Source organism: Atractosteus spatula, chromosome 2 (assembly GCF_055471065.1).
Source record: "Atractosteus spatula isolate fAtrSpa1 chromosome 2, fAtrSpa1.hap1, whole genome shotgun sequence".
Taxonomy (NCBI): domain Eukaryota; kingdom Metazoa; phylum Chordata; class Actinopteri; order Semionotiformes; family Lepisosteidae; genus Atractosteus; species Atractosteus spatula.
The window spans coordinates 13,577,839-13,596,113 of record NC_142707.1 but is presented as its reverse complement, the minus strand read 5'-3'; the positions used below and the strand labels follow the sequence as shown (position 1 = coordinate 13,596,113).

At 42.5% G+C, this 18,275-nt stretch overlaps 1 protein-coding gene across 2 annotated transcripts in view; it reads right to left on the bottom strand.

The window, feature by feature from the left end:
• The window catches only part of dock5 (dedicator of cytokinesis 5), a 76,494-nt gene that overhangs the window by 28,883 nt on the left and 29,336 nt on the right, over positions 1 to 18,275 (bottom strand). The window contains exons 12-27 of one of the 2 annotated variants that reach the window (XM_088908719.1): positions 17,910 to 18,052; positions 16,694 to 16,819; positions 14,541 to 14,665; positions 13,043 to 13,141; positions 12,673 to 12,745; positions 11,391 to 11,494; positions 10,575 to 10,755; positions 9,604 to 9,701; positions 8,838 to 8,927; positions 6,267 to 6,367; positions 5,214 to 5,348; positions 4,336 to 4,447; positions 3,846 to 3,916; positions 1,578 to 1,684; positions 313 to 449; positions 52 to 147 (exon numbers count right to left, since the gene is read on the bottom strand). In XM_088908719.1, the coding sequence (XP_088764845.1) occupies positions 52 to 147; positions 313 to 449; positions 1,578 to 1,684; positions 3,846 to 3,916; positions 4,336 to 4,447; positions 5,214 to 5,348; positions 6,267 to 6,367; positions 8,838 to 8,927; positions 9,604 to 9,701; positions 10,575 to 10,755; positions 11,391 to 11,494; positions 12,673 to 12,745; positions 13,043 to 13,141; positions 14,541 to 14,665; positions 16,694 to 16,819; positions 17,910 to 18,052 (1,798 nt within the window). The remainder of the gene's footprint in view (positions 1 to 51; positions 148 to 312; positions 450 to 1,577; positions 1,685 to 3,845; positions 3,917 to 4,335; positions 4,448 to 5,213; positions 5,349 to 6,266; positions 6,368 to 8,837; positions 8,928 to 9,603; positions 9,702 to 10,574; positions 10,756 to 11,390; positions 11,495 to 12,672; positions 12,746 to 13,042; positions 13,142 to 14,540; positions 14,666 to 16,693; positions 16,820 to 17,909; positions 18,053 to 18,275) is intronic. The other variant, XM_088908720.1, reaches the window with a different exon arrangement.

The window sequence follows — 18,275 nt, the reverse complement described above, 5'->3', positions numbered from 1 at the left end:
ACACAAAGAAACCGAGACAGATACACAGAGAGACACAGAGACACATCTTACGATGAGCGGGAGGGTGCGGCTCATGCTGATGACGGTGCGGTTGATCCGGCGAAGGAGGCGCTCCATGATCATCTGGACATGAGCCGAGGTGGGACCCTGGGGGATGAGGGACACGGGTGGGTGGGATAATGAGACACAGAGTAAGAGCTTGAAGGACAGAAAACCAACTCATGTCAGTCTCCTGGGCAATCCCGGCTTTTCACACTGGGGGTGTGAGAAGAACCTGCCCCCCCACCCCCGCTCTACTTTTTACGGACTCACCACATCCTTCCTGTCCAGGATGTCTAGTATGGTGCTGAGCAGCTGGCCGCAGGCCTCATAGTCTGGCTTGTTGGAGTGGTCATCCAGCTGGCCACTGAGCTGGTCTGTCATCAGGGGGAGCAGCACATCTCGACACTCTGGAAGGCGGACATGGATGCCAACGTGAGATGCTGTGTCCAGCACAGGTGGAAGCAGCCCTCAGATTATCTGTAACTTGTTAGGCGTGGGTGGATCATAAATCTCTGTGCCTGCTTGCATGAACCTCTTTAAATATTACATAAAATATTTCTTCTTGAGCTTTCACATATACCCAGTGTCTGATTACTTCAGTGCGTTCAGTTTCTGTGCACAGCACCCTTTACAAAACTCAAAGAATACTGAAGGGAAATTGAACACTGTCCAACAGAAAAAGAAATACCTTTTAGTGTCAATTACTACTTTAACCATTATCTTTTTTGGATCAAAAAGGACATATATTTCCTATAAAGAAACAAGTAAAGGTTTATTCAATGCTGACCCGAAGAACACACCTGAAGAAGGCTCCACAGCCGAAACGTTGTGTCTCCTTTCTTCTCTTTTCAGCATGGAATAAACCTTCACTTGTTCCTTTGCAGCCTACACATGCTGACAGGGCTACCTACTTGATATATTTCCTATATACTGTATGTATAGGTCTTCATATACTGTAGCATATAGATAATTTTCTATATACCTTATATAACAAGAAAGAGGTTTAGGGGGGGTTAAATATTGAGAGCATTTTCCACAGAGTCAAGCAAAAGGGCCTCACACTTTGCTAGAAAAAAATTAAAAGAGCATCAGACATTTTAATATTTCATTAAAAACTGAACACATTATTGAGACAAAGCAAACAAACAGCAGAGGATATTAATACTTATTCACAAAGAATGAACACCCAACAATGAAATGCGTTTAGGAATGTCTATCGGGAAGGTAGATAGAAGACATTTTGGCTTAAGCTGGTTGGCAGAGGGTCGCCCACCTGGCTGCAGGACGAGGTGCAGGGGCTGATGGGGTGGAGGAGGAATGCAGAAGGATGAATATAAGGAAGAGAGGGAATCACTGTGGTGCTGTTCATTTTCAAGGAAGTGACATTGTGGAGGAATGCAAGTTGGAGCAGCAGAGGTGAAAATTTAAAGCCCTTTATTGTGGAGGAATCCAGGATGCGCATGCTTGCACGACGTGACTCAGATCGCTGAGCAGTGTGCTGATGCAGGTTCGAGCAGGTATCACCCGGGCCTCACCTGGCTGTCTGAAGAGGTCGCTTTCCACTATCTTGCACATACAGCCCAGCTTCTGGCGCACCAGCTGGAAGTCTGGGATGCTCTCAATGAATTTGGTCAGCAGAACACTGGAGGAAACAGACACAGAGAAAGATAAGCCAGCACAGTCACAGAGGTCAAGCAAAATCAGATCGGAGAAGGGTCTTTAAAGAGCACGTCTGTCAGTGTGCTTGCCAATAGTTGATGATACAGGATCACCCACTGCTCACAGCAATTCACATCTTATGTTAAAAAAGCTAAGTTGTATCAATGACTTTAAATCAAGCAGGTTTTGTCATTCAACCACCGGTAAGAAAGACTCCGATTTTTATTGAATGCAACACCTCTTTTCAAAAACAAAACCTCTAAATCAGAGTTTCCTCAACCATGCCCAGTCCCAGACCACTCGCTTTTGAGTCACCAACTGCTGATCACTTATTATAAAATCTATAACTAATTTACTTCATTCACTATAACAAGCAGAATAATGAACATGTAAACCTAAGAGCACACAAAGGAGGGTAAGTATTAATGTACTCATTAGAAAAGAACACAGATACTAAAAGAATGCCACACTGGTTAAAACAAAGGCACTGTTATAGTGAACTTCCTGGTACAAACCCTAGCAATAAAAAAGGCAAACAACACTTTATAATATACAGTTAAAAGCATACAATACAAATTAAGGGAAGTTGCATTCAGATTGCACAACGCACTCATAAGATGGCAGTTTTATTCATGGTTTTAGTCACCATATATTAGAGAAACAATAATGATGTCCTGCAAGCAATCCAGAGAAGAGCAATCGGATACAGGTGTACCTTATTTTTTATCTGCAGATTCACAAATATGTTGCTCTGACCAGGGCTGGAATTCTGTTACCTGATACTTTGCAAATCACAAGGCAGCATGCGGCACAGACTACATAAACCTACTGAACTACTTTACACTATGTTGTAAACACAGCACTTAACCTTCATTTTAACACTCTTAATATAATTCAATTCATTCCAAATTATTTTTTAAACTAATTGAAACCTTAAACTAATATATGAATTGGAACATTTGCAAGTTGTTTTTTTTTACATATGAAATACAAAAAATTAAATGCGGCCCTTTAGAAATATATTGAATATTTCTAATTAATCCTATTATTAAGTAAATTAAGAGTTCAACTGTATAACTGAAAGCATGGCCAGAACAAAAGTTGTTGTTTGTTTCTTATGCAAAGCTCTCAATTCACTTCACTTCAGCCAAGAAGTCAGTGCAACAGTGTTACAGCAAGATAAGGGAGAAGACAGTTATGATACTTTGAAAGAGATAAAACAGTGGGGATGAAAGATTTCCTGTGTCTATCAGTATTCCACCTGGGGACACAGAGGCTTCAGTGTAATCCCCCTGCCCCACAAAACACAATGAAAGACTAAAACAAATGCATGGTATGGCCCAAAAATGCTGTGCATTGTTCCTGTTCCTGTAAAAAAGAGAATAAATGTACCAAAAACGTCTTATGAGTAAAACTGATACTCTTAAGTTATAGAGTGCACTGTTCTAGGTACACCCCCAGGGGTATGATTATATATTCCAAGACTTAAAGGAATGTTCTGTACTGACAGGCTAAAAGAAGAGCCTTTTTAGTCCCGAAAAGAGAAAAGTAAGAAGGACCACATTCAAGTATTCACAATTTTTAAAGGCACTGACAAAGTCAACTCAGCAAACTTTTTCAGAATTAACAGGGAAACACGACCCAGAGGACACAAGTGGAAACTATGTGAAAGTATATTTAAAGCCAAAAACAGCAGGTACATCTTTACAGAGATGGTTGTGAGATTATGAAACTCCATGTTGTTGAAGCTGATATCCTAGCTTCTTTCAAGAAACAGCTGTATGAGATCCTTGGATCAAATAGTTCAAATGGCCTCCCTTCTTTATAAAACTGTCTTATGTTCATAAGCTTTGTCACTGGCTCACAATGCGTCTTCCAGAACAAGAAAATGAACCCCACTGCTCCATGTCCCAGGGTGCGCACTGTTGATAGCGATTCTGCAGCACCAGTGTGGACAGATAGTTTGCTCCACAGTCTCTACAAATCTCTACAATGCGTGATCAAGGGCTGGATGAATCCAGAACCTTCACTGGTGAGAGCGGAGGCCTATTTAAGGCTTGGGCAACACACCTACCGTCTAAGATTATTCCAAAAGAAATCATTTTTACTGGCTTCTGAACTGCAACTTTCATTTGCAGAATTACCTGAGTTCTACGGGCTCAAAGACATGCTGGACATCGTTGATGATGGTTGGGAGGTATTTCAATATAGCGCCCTGCAGAGAAGAGAGAACAGTCAGGAGGGGGATAAGAACCCCAGAGACATAAGAAGAGATACAAAGAAAAGGAGACTTTTGGCCCATCTAACCCGTTTGGTAGTTAGAAACTAACTGGTTCTTAACAGCTGTTTCTTGAAAAAAAGCACATTATTGATTTCAACAACATGGCTGAGTAGCTTCTTCCATACTCCCATAATTCTTTGAGGTAAAAAGCAGCTAAGAGCACACACACCAGACACTAGCATATGATTCTTCATTTACTATGCACCGATTTCACACTTTTTGCTCAGTTTTGTAATCTCCAGTTCAAGCACTACAGTCCAGAGGCTCAATAATTTCTGCCTTGCAGTCCTAGTGCAGTTGTGCTGGGGGAGCCGCACAGAACATGTCCTCCACACCTCTTCCTCCAAACTCACCTTGATTTTCACACCCTCGTCCAGCGGCCGGTCCATCAGGTTATTGAAGGATAAGAAGAGAGTGTGAATGGAGTTACAAAACTCGTCTCCGTTTTCGTTGTTTCCATAAAATCTGAGAGGCACACAAAGAAACAAAGTTTGTAAAACACAGGAGAGATTATTCCTTCCATCGAGTTCAGCACGGTAATCCCAAAGCTCACACAGCAAAGCCAGAATGACTACAGCATTCCTGAGCACAAATACATATTTTGACACTTTATGTGAATACAAGTACAAAGCATTAGCATACTCCCAAAAATGCCGTCATCTTTAATTCCCTGCAAAATTCCTCATTATCCTTGTAGGGGAGCCAGAGCCTGTTCCGGCAAGCAGCAGGCACAAGGCATCCACACCCTGGATGCGACACCTGTCCATCATAGGACACACACTCACACCAGGCCAATTTTCCCAGAAGACTTTTAACCTATAAACATGTCTTTGGACTGTGGGAGGAAACTGGATCACCCAGAGGAAACCCACACAAACAGGGAAAGAATTTACAAACTCCATGCAGATAGAATCCCAGGAATTAAACCAGGAGTCCAAGTGCTTCAAAGCAGCAATGCTAAACACAGTGATGCTCAAAAACCTTCATCAATGCTTCTTTTACTAAAATCAAAGTGGTAAGTTATTACTGGAATATGTGACTTATATATTCATAGTGTTTTGTATAACACAGATTTCAAATCAATTTGGTAGCTTTACATTAAAAACAATGACCTCCTGTTTCTAACTACCTTCAATACCTGAGGAGTATATGAACTAAGGACTGTAACTGCAGTTAGTCTCACTTTGTAAGGTACAAAAATTTGCAGGATGTCACATGGAGACCAGCTGACCTGAGGTAGAGGACTCGTGATTGTACAATGAAACGGAAGAGGTATTTCAGGGCTTTGAGAGCGGAGTAGAGAAATTCTGTCAGCTTGGGGTCTTCGGCATTCCCCACATAGAAATTCAGCACCTTGGTCAGCTTCCTGTAGGAGAAAGAAGAGCCTGCATCAGTGGTTCAATCAAGCAATTGTAGTGTCAACCGCTCAGGTAAATGTCAAATTAAAATGGAAGAGATATTTTCCAGTATTTTGGTCAGTTTTAAACAGCACTGCTACCATTTTCCAGCCTGATCTTGTCAGATCCTGGAAGCTAAGCATGGTTGGACCTGGTCAGTACTGGCATGGGAGACATGTGACTAATTGGACATGAAAGATCCCATGGCACTGTTTGTAAGAGTAGAGCAGCAGGGTGTTTTCCCTGGTGTCCAGGCTAATATTGACTCTGGTCCTCCACAGCCTAGTCTCCCTGCATGTCACCTTTAATCCAGATGATAAAGGAATTTCTCATTTTGGTGCTGCTGGTGCAGAATGGCTGCTGGGCATCACCCAGGTGGGGCTGTGTGAACTACTGTGGGGTAAAGCACTAAATAAACATAAGAAGTTATTCGTTTTAAATGCCCCTTTTGTCTCAATTTCTATATTGCCTAGAAGTTTATAAAACTTTTCTAAAAACACTAGGATGTCATAATTTTGTTTTACAAATTTCCTGCTTAGAAAAAACTGAACAGTTGTATTCGCAAATCTGATGTCTCATCCACTCATTATGCAACTCATTATACATTAAATAAACGCCGGATAACTGTGAAACTGCCTCTATTTGACCATTAAAATTCTCTCCTATGGTCATTTGTATATAGCATCTATGAATTGGCTTAATCACTGTTCTCCTAGCTGATGTACATCCATAGCTGATGTGTGGTGAGCGTACTGGAGCACTAGAGGCGGAGGAGAGTCCCCATTGCCTGTAAAGCGCTTTGGAGTGTCCAGAAAAGCGTTAGATAAGTGTAAGGAATTATTATTAAAGCACGTTTTCAAGACCGCCCCCATGGGAAAGAAACTCACGCGAACGCCAGCGTGGCACTGAAGTGCTTGTAGATGTAGGTCTCCAAAACAGGGTTGAAGTGCTGGAACTTAATGTCTCCTATCAGCGTGATGATGAACACCTGCAGTGACAGAATCAGTGCAGATCAGAATTTGTGCCATGACGCTATTTGGAAGTACTTGTTCTCAATGGTCTAAATATACTGCACTTGCAAATACTTAACCCTTTTGTCAGGTTAGGCCTACTGTACTGAAAATCTTTTACATCACCCAGGTGTTACAGGTGTTTTACAGGTGCGGAGCTGGTCCTGACTCGACGCAGACCCGACCCAATGACAGCAACCGTATGATTGTACCCACTGTGGCCCAGGAAGAGCACCAAAGTATAAGGCCTGTAATTAATTGCCTGCAAAAGATTGGAGCTTCAAATCCAGCTAGAAAAAAACAACTCAGATTACACACTTGACTATAGCTTGTGTTAGAAATAGTGCAGTGGTTTGAATTGGAGCAGACCACAGTTTTCAAGGCTATCCTAGAAGTGATGTATTTGGCTAGAAAACCAACCATTTAGCATGCCATACTCAAAGCTCCTGAGTGATTCAGATTCTTATGCTGTACAGAACAGTCCCCACTGAGAGCTGATGTGTGGTGAGCGTTCTGATGCACTATGGCTGCCATCACATCACCCAGGAGGGGCTGCACACTGGTGGTGGAGGGGAGTCCCCATTACCTGTAAAGTGCTTTGAGTGGAGTGTCCAGAAAAGCGCTATATAAGTGTAAGCAATTTATATAATATTATTATTATTATTATTATTATTATTATTATTATTATTATTATTATTATAAGCAAGGATACAAAGGAGGAGTGCCATTTGATATGGCCAGCAGCCATATCACCCTGCAACTCACAACTGGCAGCCCACTGAAGCTAAGCAGGTATGAGCCTGGTCAGTACCTGGATGGGAGACCTCCTGGGAAAAACTAAGGTTGCTGCTGGAAGAGGTGTTAGTGGGGCAGCAGGGGGCGCTCACCCTGTGGTCCATGTGGGTCCTAATGCCCCAGTACAGTGATGGGGACACTATACTGTAAACAGGCGCCGTCCTTCGGATGAGACGTAAAACCAAAGTCCTGACTCTCTGTGGTCGTTAAAAATCCCAGGGTGTTTCTCGAAAAGAGTAGGGGTGTACCCTGGCGTCCTGGCCAAATTTCCCATAGGCCTTTATCAATCATGGCCTCCTAACAATCCCCCTCTATAAATTGGCTTCATTACTCTGCTCTCCTCCCCACTGATCGCTGATGTGTGGTGAGCGTTCTGGCGCACTATGGCTGCCGTCGCATCATCCAGTTGGATGCTGCACATTGGTGGTGGTGGAGGGGAGTCCCCATTACCTGTAAAGCGCTTTGAGTGGAGTGTCCAGAAAAGCACTATATAAGTGTAAGCAATTATTAATTATTAATAATAATAATTAATAATAATATTAAGCTAGCTCATCTAGCCCATTTTGGTAATTATTAGATCCAAGGATCTTGCCATTTCTTTAAGAAAGCAGGATGTCAGCTTCAGCCACTCCCACATAACTTTGGGCTAAGAAGTGCCTCCTGTTCTAGGTTTTAAATGTTTTTCCTATATGGTTTTCCACTCCTGCCCTCTGGTTCATGTTTCACTGTCGATACTGAAGAAATACAAAGGGTTGACTTCCTCAATGCCTTTGAGGATTCTGAATACTTGTACCAGGTGCCCTCACAGTTATCTCAGTTCAAGACTAAAAAGGAATGGATCTAGTTCATATATCAAATCAAAGATAGTTGCAGTCTGATAGTTTCCCACGAAATTCAGGAGTTCAAATAAAGTTCAGGATCGAATACAGCAACAAAAAAAGTGGTTCAGACAAGAGTTAGTACTGCATTTGAAGACCAGACAATACATGGCTTACACATTTTAAAAAATAGTTTTACTAAGCTTGGGACCACATGTTGGTTGTGTCACTTCACGTCTTCTTGTTTTACTACACAGCGGATTGCAACACACCAACGTGTCAACCGCAAAAAGCCCTAATCAGATCTGTCACACTGGCCCTTCTCAAGGATAAAAAAGAAGCAGAGCTGTATCTGGCAAGGACGTGGAACCTCTGTCACATCAACAGGGAAAGGGGAGGAAGAAATTCGTTCATTATTAGGGAGCTTACAGTATGTCGAAGAAGAAAGAAAAGAGAGTGGGGTCAAGAGACAAGGAGGGGGGAAGGGTGAGTATTGTGCTTTGACTGATACTCTGTCTTGTATCATTGAAGACAAGATACTGACATTGGCTATCACCCTGAGGCTAAGCACCTGTTAAATGGCACTGCGTCTGGGAGACATCTGGACAGTGAAGCAAATTAATGCGCTTGTGTGTCCCAGGCTTAAGAAAATGCTTATAATGCTTATACTTTATATGCCTTATACCTCTAACAGCTACTTAGATTTTTGCAGGTGACTCTTGACATCAAAGTATAAAGGAGAAACATGGGATCAAATTTAGCTTGCATTCCATTACTAAACCCACCTGCGTGCTTCAGTTTCTGCTCAATACAGAGAGTGTATACTCCTACTCACCAAGGCATTAAACACCAGCTTGTCGTAGGTCTCCTTCTCGGATGTCACCATCATGATATTGAAGAGGGCGTCCAGAGTGTCCTGCAGAAACTGTGGGGAAAAAGAGAGTCAGGGTACCGGCGCCATCCAATGTTTGAGTCATCTTTGACATTTAACAGGCCCCATGCAACAGTGGTTAACACTCTAAACCCACAACAGCCACAAAGCCCATGGATACAAGTCCCGAGCTTGGAAAGGATATGTTAAAATAAAGAGTTAACAACAGCTTCAAAGCGGAAAGACACACAACAAAAGCGTATGTCATGGGCAGCACTGTGATGTAGTTAGCATTGCTGCCTCGAAGCACTGAGGCCCTGGGTTCGATTCCTGGGGTGCTATCTGCGCTGGGTTTTATGTTTTCCCCATGTTCGTATGGGTTTTCTTCACCCACAGTTCAAAGACATACAGATAGGTTAACTGGCAAAACTGGCCCTGGCATGTGTGTTTGTGTCTGTGTGTGCCCTGAGATGGAGTAGCATTCCAGCCTTGTGCCTGTGGACAGGCTCCGGCTCCCCTGCGATGTGTTATTGGATAAAGCAGTCAGAAAATGGAAGGATGGATAGGATATTTCATTCTTCTTCATAGCTGACTGCCCATAAGTTAGGCATCAAGTTTAAAGACTTTCTAAATGTTTTAATTCCTTAGCGTTTAAATGTGTGTGGCGGCAGAACATGTCCAGTATTAAACTCTGTGTGCCTATCCATGCCCTGCCATCCGACCCACTCACCTTGACAATTTCACTCCCCTCCACCTCCATCAGCCTCTGTAGTGTCTGCTCCAAGTCCTGAGGGTTAGAGCGCCAATTCAAGAGCCCCAGAAGGTCCACTGAGAGAAACAGACATTACAAGCAGTCAGTCCCTTCCCCTGTGTAGGTTCACCACTGTAATTTCCCACTTACTATATGGTTTTCTTCCATAAAACTGCATTATGAATACTGAATACATTATGAATACAACAACATCACAAATAAGTGAGCCCTGCTGGGAAAGATCACATAAGAGACCAGAAACGCAGACAATAACAAAATCTAATTCCTCTGGTTATGGTGTACAAGATTGGTCATACAATAAAACAGAACAGGTGACAGTTTGTGAAAAAAGTGCAATGAGTGTTTTGAAGGCACAGAAAGGGGGGGATGAGGGCAAATATTGGGTCCAACAAGACCTCCGAGCAGAAAATAATTACCTGTATTTAGCTAAACCCATACTGTGACTCACCGGACAGAAAATCTCTCTACAACAATATGAGTGCCAGGACTATACGTTATTTTACATTGAAAATCCCTCGTGCTATACAATAGCAAAAAAACTTGAGTACAGTCCACACCACAAAACAGCCATTTTGATTGCCCAAGCTGTCGTGCATTTTATACCATTGGAAGAAAACTATGTGGAAGACTAAGAAAGGGAGGTGCTTCTTTACACACAGGGTTGTTGGAGTGTGGAACAAGCTACCTAGCCACACTTTTGATGCCAGTACCCTGGGTTCCTTCCTGTCGTTCGAAATCCTTATGATCTTATGTGATGGTCACAACCTGAGAAAACTAGGTTAAATTCATTCCGAGGTTAAATGCTTCAAAAAGATCTGCTAAAAAAATAAAAAATTTCACTCCCTGTTATCTATCACAGTGTGCATCATTCTGTCTGAGGGTTAGTCATTTCGGGTATGTTCATAAATTCTAGTGTGCGTTCAGCTCACCGTTCTGGGTCAGTTTGGTGGAGCAGGTGAGCGTGGTGATTTGGAAGCTGTCTTTGGTGACAGGAATGATGCTGGAGTTCTGGAAGGGCTTCCCAGACTGTTTGTCCTTCTCTTCCACCTCAGCCCAGGTCCCAGACAGGCTCAGGTAGGTCTTGGCATCCTCGGCCTTTTTTACATCACCCTGCATTTACAACACAGATCAGTCATGCTAGGGCTCTGGATGGCTTTACTGACAGATCCTAGCTGGTCCAGTGGTAAAGGTAAAGGACTTGTTTCCAGGAGGTTCACGGTTCAAGCTCCAGCCCTACCACTGACTCTCTTACCAGATTACTAAAGCTCAAGTTACTGAAATGTTGTAAGTGACTCTGTAGCAGCAGTGGGCGATGCATAATTCACCCCTAGGTCTCCTTATTTTTCTATGGAAGAAACCTGCAGGCTGTCTATTTATTTGATAATTTATCCAAACTGCCTCCTGAATGGAAAGCAAAACTTGACTCCTTCTGTCTTCTGATCCTTTTCATTGGGATTCACCTGACTGAGCTAAGATTGCCCTGCCACTGTTAAAACCCCCGTCTACTGGGCAGAAATCACTCTCCTGGTGCATGACTCCGCTTAAGATAGGATTAGGATAGTAACTGTCAGTGCTCAGATGTTCATCGTTCTAGGGGGGAAAAAAAAGAAATACGCAAAGGACTGCCTTCTGCGTGTCAAAAATAGTGAGAAAATAAAATCTGCAAAACGACAAGGAAGGCAAAACAGATCCTGGCAGCTGCGTGACAGAACGTGCAAAACATGTTTTTGATCAGCAAACTGCACCTTATACACAATGAGGTCGTGCTTCCCATCTCGCAGTGTGGTCCCGTCTGCTTTCATCAGTCTGACGAAGGCCATGCCAAATGGCTTCTCTGACTTGTCCCTTGCTGGAGATTGAAAACGCTGTCAGGGCAACATCTGCACACCTCTGGATGACTCTCTGACCCACAGGGCATTTAGACAATGTGTAATCCTCAGCATTCCCTTGACTTCATTCAACACGTGCAGCACATCTGTTCTCAACAATACTCTCACCCCTCACTCAGGGAACAACCTCTTTATGAGTTTTCGCTCACTCGAGACCTGAGAAACGGGAATGTAGGTGCACTACACAAGCTCAATTTTCACTCTCACCAGACCAGTGCTCATAAGCGCTCTTGTAGTGCAAATTAATTGTCATTTGAACCCCAGACGATCGCCATTGTATACAACCTCTGAAAAAGCCATCCAATCCATAGAGGACAAAAACCTACTGATGGTAAGATGTTCTGTGTTCAAGAGAAGAAAGCCACTGTGTGTTAATGAGAGCTTTACATGACAGGGGAAGGCTGCCATACAGAAAAGGACTCTCTTGTTTGTTTTTTTGGTCCTGAGCAATCACACGAGATTCAAGCCTCCACTCCGGCTGAGCCACAGCTCTTGATTGGGTGAGAATTCACTTGTCACTTAAATTCCTTTAACAAAAGACTAGCGGAAGACTTTAAGATTAAGGAATTTAAAATGTTTTTGTTTTCTTTGGATTTCTAGTTTGTTCCATGCTCACTGTGTCCGCGTCACACAGAGCTGATAGTGTTCACAGATTTCTGTTCCTAGTGCCAGTAGGACAGGGACAGATTGAGTATGATTACCACACACGAGGAGGAGTGCTGAATCTGGTGCTGAAGTACTAAGCTAGCTAGAAAATAACTTATATTATGTGTTTTTCTAGACTTGGGAACCATATCTCATGCTTTTGCATGTAATGTGAATTTAATTCTCGCTATGCAAGATTTCACTCACAAGTTTATTTTACAGAATGAATTGGGCTTGACAAGCGAGGGATGAGTGTACTGTGTTTCTGTCTAGCATGATATTTTGGTCCTCTCCAGCCAATTGGCCTGTAAGTCATCACACCACCATTTGTAGCCGTTTAAATAAAGTACTGTGGTGTAACAATAATAGACTTTGTGTTTAGAACTTCCTCTTATTCACCACAGTGAAGCCCTTCTTGTTCCTGCTGCGAGTTAAAACCTGTGTGTTCAACCCTGAGCTTGCTGAGGGAGATGGAGGGGAGCAGGGAACTCACAGTCCTGTGAGGATCGGTGCCGGAACATCAGCCTCAGGTGGCATCGGCACACATCTTCAATGGGAATTGCCACCTGGGAGGCCAGAACAGGGAAGCAATGTGAGATATCGGACTGGCCTGGAGAATTGCACCCAATAGACAGAGACACATCAGGAAGAATCAAGCAACCCATTCTTAGGGTAGGATGAGTAAAATCTGTCCCAATGTGTGCAGGACACGTATACACTGCACATGCAAAATTGTGTTTTAAAAAAAAAAAGTGGTCAGCAACAGAAATCCATACAGTTCCTCCGTGAACAAGCCTCATTATGAAATGAGTAATTTGGCATTTATGGAATGCAGAGCAAAGTTTATCCTGATTGCTGCCTACCTTGACGGTCTCATTCCAGCAGGGCTGCTTGACTTGGTAGTAAATGACAGACTTGTACTCCGTGATTCCATCATAGCCGGCCCCAGGAAAAATGGCTTTCTGCCGGAGAAGGAAGAGAGAATCCGAGCACCGATTAACAGCTGCTGGCAGCAGCTCGCCGGCTGCTTCCTCCTCTCGTTTTGCATAAATGCGATTTATGCTATGATTTCAAAAGAATTCCCTGCATGTTCTCTAACGTGCTGTGTGTTTGGTTTGATTAGGAATGAAACCACTGGATCAAAAGGACACCTTCTTTCAATTCACATTCAGGTCTCTGTCCAGCATCAAGCACCACACGTTGACCACACAACACTTCACAGCAGCCTCCTCAGCTGAGCCCACTGCACTCATTTACAGACAGAGACCATATCTCAGCCTCCTGAAGCTCTGCCTTTTATACCCAGTGGGTTACAGACAAGTAACAGAGTGCTGTGGTTGCAAAGTAACCTCTGCAAAATGTTGAAAATTGATGTGTGTTTTTTTACTGACTTAGGACAGCTGCAACAAAGAACAATACAACAATACTCTAACCCATGGCTGTGGAAAGCGCCTTTTAAAATGTGATCCATTACAGATAGAAGTTTAACTTCTATAATAGCCATAGAATTTAACTATAATATTTTTTAAATTCATAAGAGAAAGGGAGAAATTGGTTCTACGAATTTTACATAGAAACTATGTGATGACTTTTTATTCTTTTATTTTGCTAAATTAGGAAAGTAATCCTTTGTACAAGTAATTTTTTCACTTTAATGGATTACTTTTTTTTTTAAGTTTCCCCAAAAGAGTTTAAACCCTTTACCCTGAAAAACATGTACTGTACATTATTAAAACTGTATAAACCAGCCACTATGACAGCAATAAACAAGTGTGAAGAGTTGCTGTTTTACAGGTAAAGGCAGGTAAAAGAACTACAAGATTTAAATTCATTCACACATGTGGATACATTTTCACATATTAGAAGGTAATTTGAAAAGGCACAAAGGAGCTTAATTCAAGAAGTCAGCTGAGGATTAGCTTAATTTAAGGTGTCTGTTTTCTTTTTAGTCTATAAAGATAAGGCAGACATTAGAAAGACATTCAAAATCTGATCACACTCTGTGTAAGGAGCCTGGAATCTAGGGTTCAGAAAAAGAAGAGGGGTCCATGTCCGTTTGGGAAAGTGAGAAAACGGGAAGAGTGAGCAGGGTGATGGGAAACACTGTAGCTTAAGGATTCATCCCCAACTCTGCTCCAGGACAGATTCAAATTCTCCAACCCCGCTGTCAGACTCCTTCAATGAACCAATCATGGGCTGAATTAGTTGTGATTGTTGTTCAATACTTGAACATGGCTTTAAAGCCTGCGAGCTGGCCTGCTCTACAGTCGTGAAAAACATTAAGGGGTTCACTGTGCAGTGTCCTGGAGACAGAATGGGGTCTAGAAGACAAGAGCATTCACGGAGAGGGTTTCTGTTCACCTCCATGGGCAGTCCTTCGTCATCCAGCACGCTCATTGTCACCTCCACGTTTTTGGGTGTCTTCTTCTTACCCCGGTCAAACTCGCCCTGCACCAGCGTCACGTAGATGTCATTGCGCACGTTTCCTAAAACATCAAATGTTAACGTTTTGGGTTGTGCCCCCCCATGAAATTTAAAAATACGCAAAAAGAATCAGATCTTGTCTTCATAATATCAAAGATTTTTGCAAAATGAAACATTTTCACATCTAAACAAATAGTCTTGACATAGAGATTGAGTGTGTAATACCAGCCTAGTAATAAAATGAGCTGTAATACAGTGAGCTTTTAAGATCACATGGCCTCAGCTATCATTTCTACGCTGATGACATTCAAATATACTGTACATCCATACCAAACCTGACACTGATGTGACTGTCTCTATTCTACCTAATTGCATCTCTGACATAAAAACTTAGATGACTCAAAATTTCCTTCATCTTAACTGTGACAAGACTGAAGTCATGCTTATTGGCACCCACAATCAACTTGGTAAAGCCAATCCTGTAACCCTATCTGTAGATGGTTCTGTACTCAAGCTTCAGCCTAAATTGAAAAACCTTGGGGTGATATGCGATTCTGGCTTAACATTCGACCCACATGTGCAGCATATTGTAAAAACATCCTTTTTTTCCACCTCAGAAATATCGCTCGACTACACCCTATGCTATCGCTAAGCTGATCAATGCATTTGTGTCCTCTTGAATTGACTACTGTAATGCGCTACTCGCTGGGGTATCTAAATCTACTTTGAACAAACTGCAGTATGTCCAAAATTCAGCAGCCAGAGTGCTGACCAGGTCTAGTGCAAGTGATCACATTACTCCTATCCTGGAGTCCTTGCACTGGCTTCCTGTCAAATTCCGTGTGGACTTTAAAATCCTCATGCTCACCTATAAGGCTCTGCATGGCTTGGCACCTCAGTACCTGTCTGAACTATTATCGCTCTACTCCCTACCTCGCAACCTTCGCTCTTTTAATTCTGCTCTCCTTACTGTCCCCCAAGCCCGTCTACATTGTATGGGTGACAGGGCCTTCTCTGTTATGCCCCCAAGCTCTGGAACTCTCTGCCCAAGGATATCAGAGAGTCATCTTCTCTAAACTCCTTCAAATCCAGACTCAAAACCTTCTTCTTTAGAAGAGCCTTTAGTTAACTGGTTCCATTCCTCACCCCTCTGCTCTTCTTAGTACCACCATCCACGGTCTCCTCTATATATTGCAATTGTGTTTTATCTTGTGTATTCTTTTTATTTATTGTTGTTGTCATTCTGTAAAGTGCTTAGAGAAGCCACCTTTAAAGGCGCTATATAAAATAAAGTTTATTATTATTATTATTATTATTATAAAATGGCAGACAAAAGGAGACATTATCCAGTAACCTGTTTTTTTGCATGAATATAGGACAGGAATATATTTTCTATATCCTCTCTGAACACCAGCACGTAAGAGCTGAGAAAAGCTGTTCAATTGGTCTCATTAGGTAAATATTAAGAGCTGAGCTGAAGCATGCAGGGCACATGGTCCCTCCAGGATCAAGATCGCCCATCCCTGCTGTAGGATGTGGCCTTGAATCAGGGGCCTGAATCACTTGTGATCATCGTGCTCCAGGACAGGGGTCTCTATTCAATTAGTCTTATAGGTCGCCTGTTTTCAAACACTGGCAACACCTACAAGCTATAGAGAAATCAAGTAAAAATAAGTGAACACTGGTCTTTGAGGGATGAAGAGTAATTCGATTTTAGACCTAAATGATCTCTAAATTACACCATTTAACAAATCATCTGTTGAATTGATCAAAATGGAACTGTTCCACATCTTTGGAAATTGATAATTTAATGCTGATCTACAAAACCCGCTGGGTTGGGGCTCTCCAGAGCCAGGGCTGCAGATCCCTGCTCTAGGAGGTTTCTATTTCAGTTTCTGACAGCTGTAATCTGTAAGATACAGAATCTCATAGCTGAAAACTGGCTGCGATCTCCAGGACGAAAAGGCTGATCATGGATTTTAAAGCTAGCTGGGATCCCCAGGTTGTAGATGCTCATGCACAACTGGAATCACTTCTGGAGGCCTCTAACCTTCATTTTTAAACGTTGTAGCTCTGACAGTGGGGCCCACCTGGAAGAATGATTTCAGGGAAGCCCATTTTCCTCACAATGGCAGTTGTCCTATCCACAAAATGGGGGTAATCCTTCTGAACCTGAGACAAATCCCCTGGGAGAAGCTTCAGAGTGACAAACAGCCCTGGAAGGACAGATGTGAAAAAAGATCAGCACCAATTATAATTTTTGAACATTTCTAACCAATTTCTCAAACTGCTGTTGTTTTCGTAGCCAAAAGTTCATTATTAATACAATAAATTAAAGAATTAAAAAAATTTAAGAGTAAGATTTAAGAATTTAAATGAGATGACTGACATGCAAGCTCTAAAGTGGGCTGGGAGATCATTCCACAGCCTTTCTGCAACAAAACAGAAAGCAGTTTCACAAGGTTTGGCATTGAGTGAATGACAGATTCCAGACAGAACCAGTGCAATGAAGTTAAAACATGAAAGAAGATAATTATGAATTGTATTTTTAACTTAGATCCGAGCACCTGAGTTCTGATCATATTCCAATTTGTTACCGACATTTGGATACACCAGCAAGCATTGAATTCCAACCATCAAGCCTGGCAGAAACATAAGCATGCATCAGCTTCCCTGTAGCAAACTAGGAGATATATGAACAGACATGAGCAATGATGCGCAAAGGAAAAAAAGACTCATTCATAACACTGCAAAGATTATCTTCCGATGCAAATCTCAGATTAATGGTGACACCAAGATTCCTGACCTGAGTGCTTGGACTGTTTCCATGGCCTACAATAGTCAAACTAAAGCTGACAAATATGCTGAGCTGATGCGTAGAGTGGAACCACTAATTTAATCAAAATTCAGCTGAAAAACATTTGGGTAATTGTTAATCCAAATTTTAACAATCTAAGCAGTGTGACAAGGGAGATAGAGCTTGATTAATTTTAGGCTTTATGCAAAGAGAAATCAGGTAGGAGCCATCACCAGAGAAATTAGAACTGATACCTTATCTACGATGACTGTGACCCAGTGGAAACACAAACAATACAAATGGGACCAAGACCAGAGCCCTGGGGAACGCCAAATGAGACTGTAGTAATACCTTAAAACAATGCAGAAAAGCACCATGGTGGCTGAACACAAGAAAGCACGGTGAAAGCACGAGAAACATGTGTCTGATGGCGTGAAGCAGTAGGTTTGTGAGCAGGGAGTTGCAGACAGTAGGGATTCCAATCCTATCTGACTTATTAGACTCCCCACCTTGACCCTTGTGGTTGACATCTCGACTGGCGATGACCTTGTTGAAGACGGAGGTCAGGGGCTCATTCTCCCCGATTACTCTGGAGGGAATGAGTGGGGACATGATGAGTTGTCTCTGACGAATATAGGTCTCCATGGCAATCCTGGGAAAGAATGAAAGCAAGGCGCACAGAGAGAGAAAAACAGAAGGAGTGTAAGAGAGAGAGTCAGGGAGAAGAAGAGCAAGGAAGAAGGAGGGAGAGTGTAATGACAGTGCGGGAGCCAGACAGGGAGAGGGGAAAAAGGGAAGGCGCAAATACTGCCAAACCACCAGAACAACGTGCCAACAAACACATTTCTCTGGTACAAAGCAGGTTGGTCATGGGA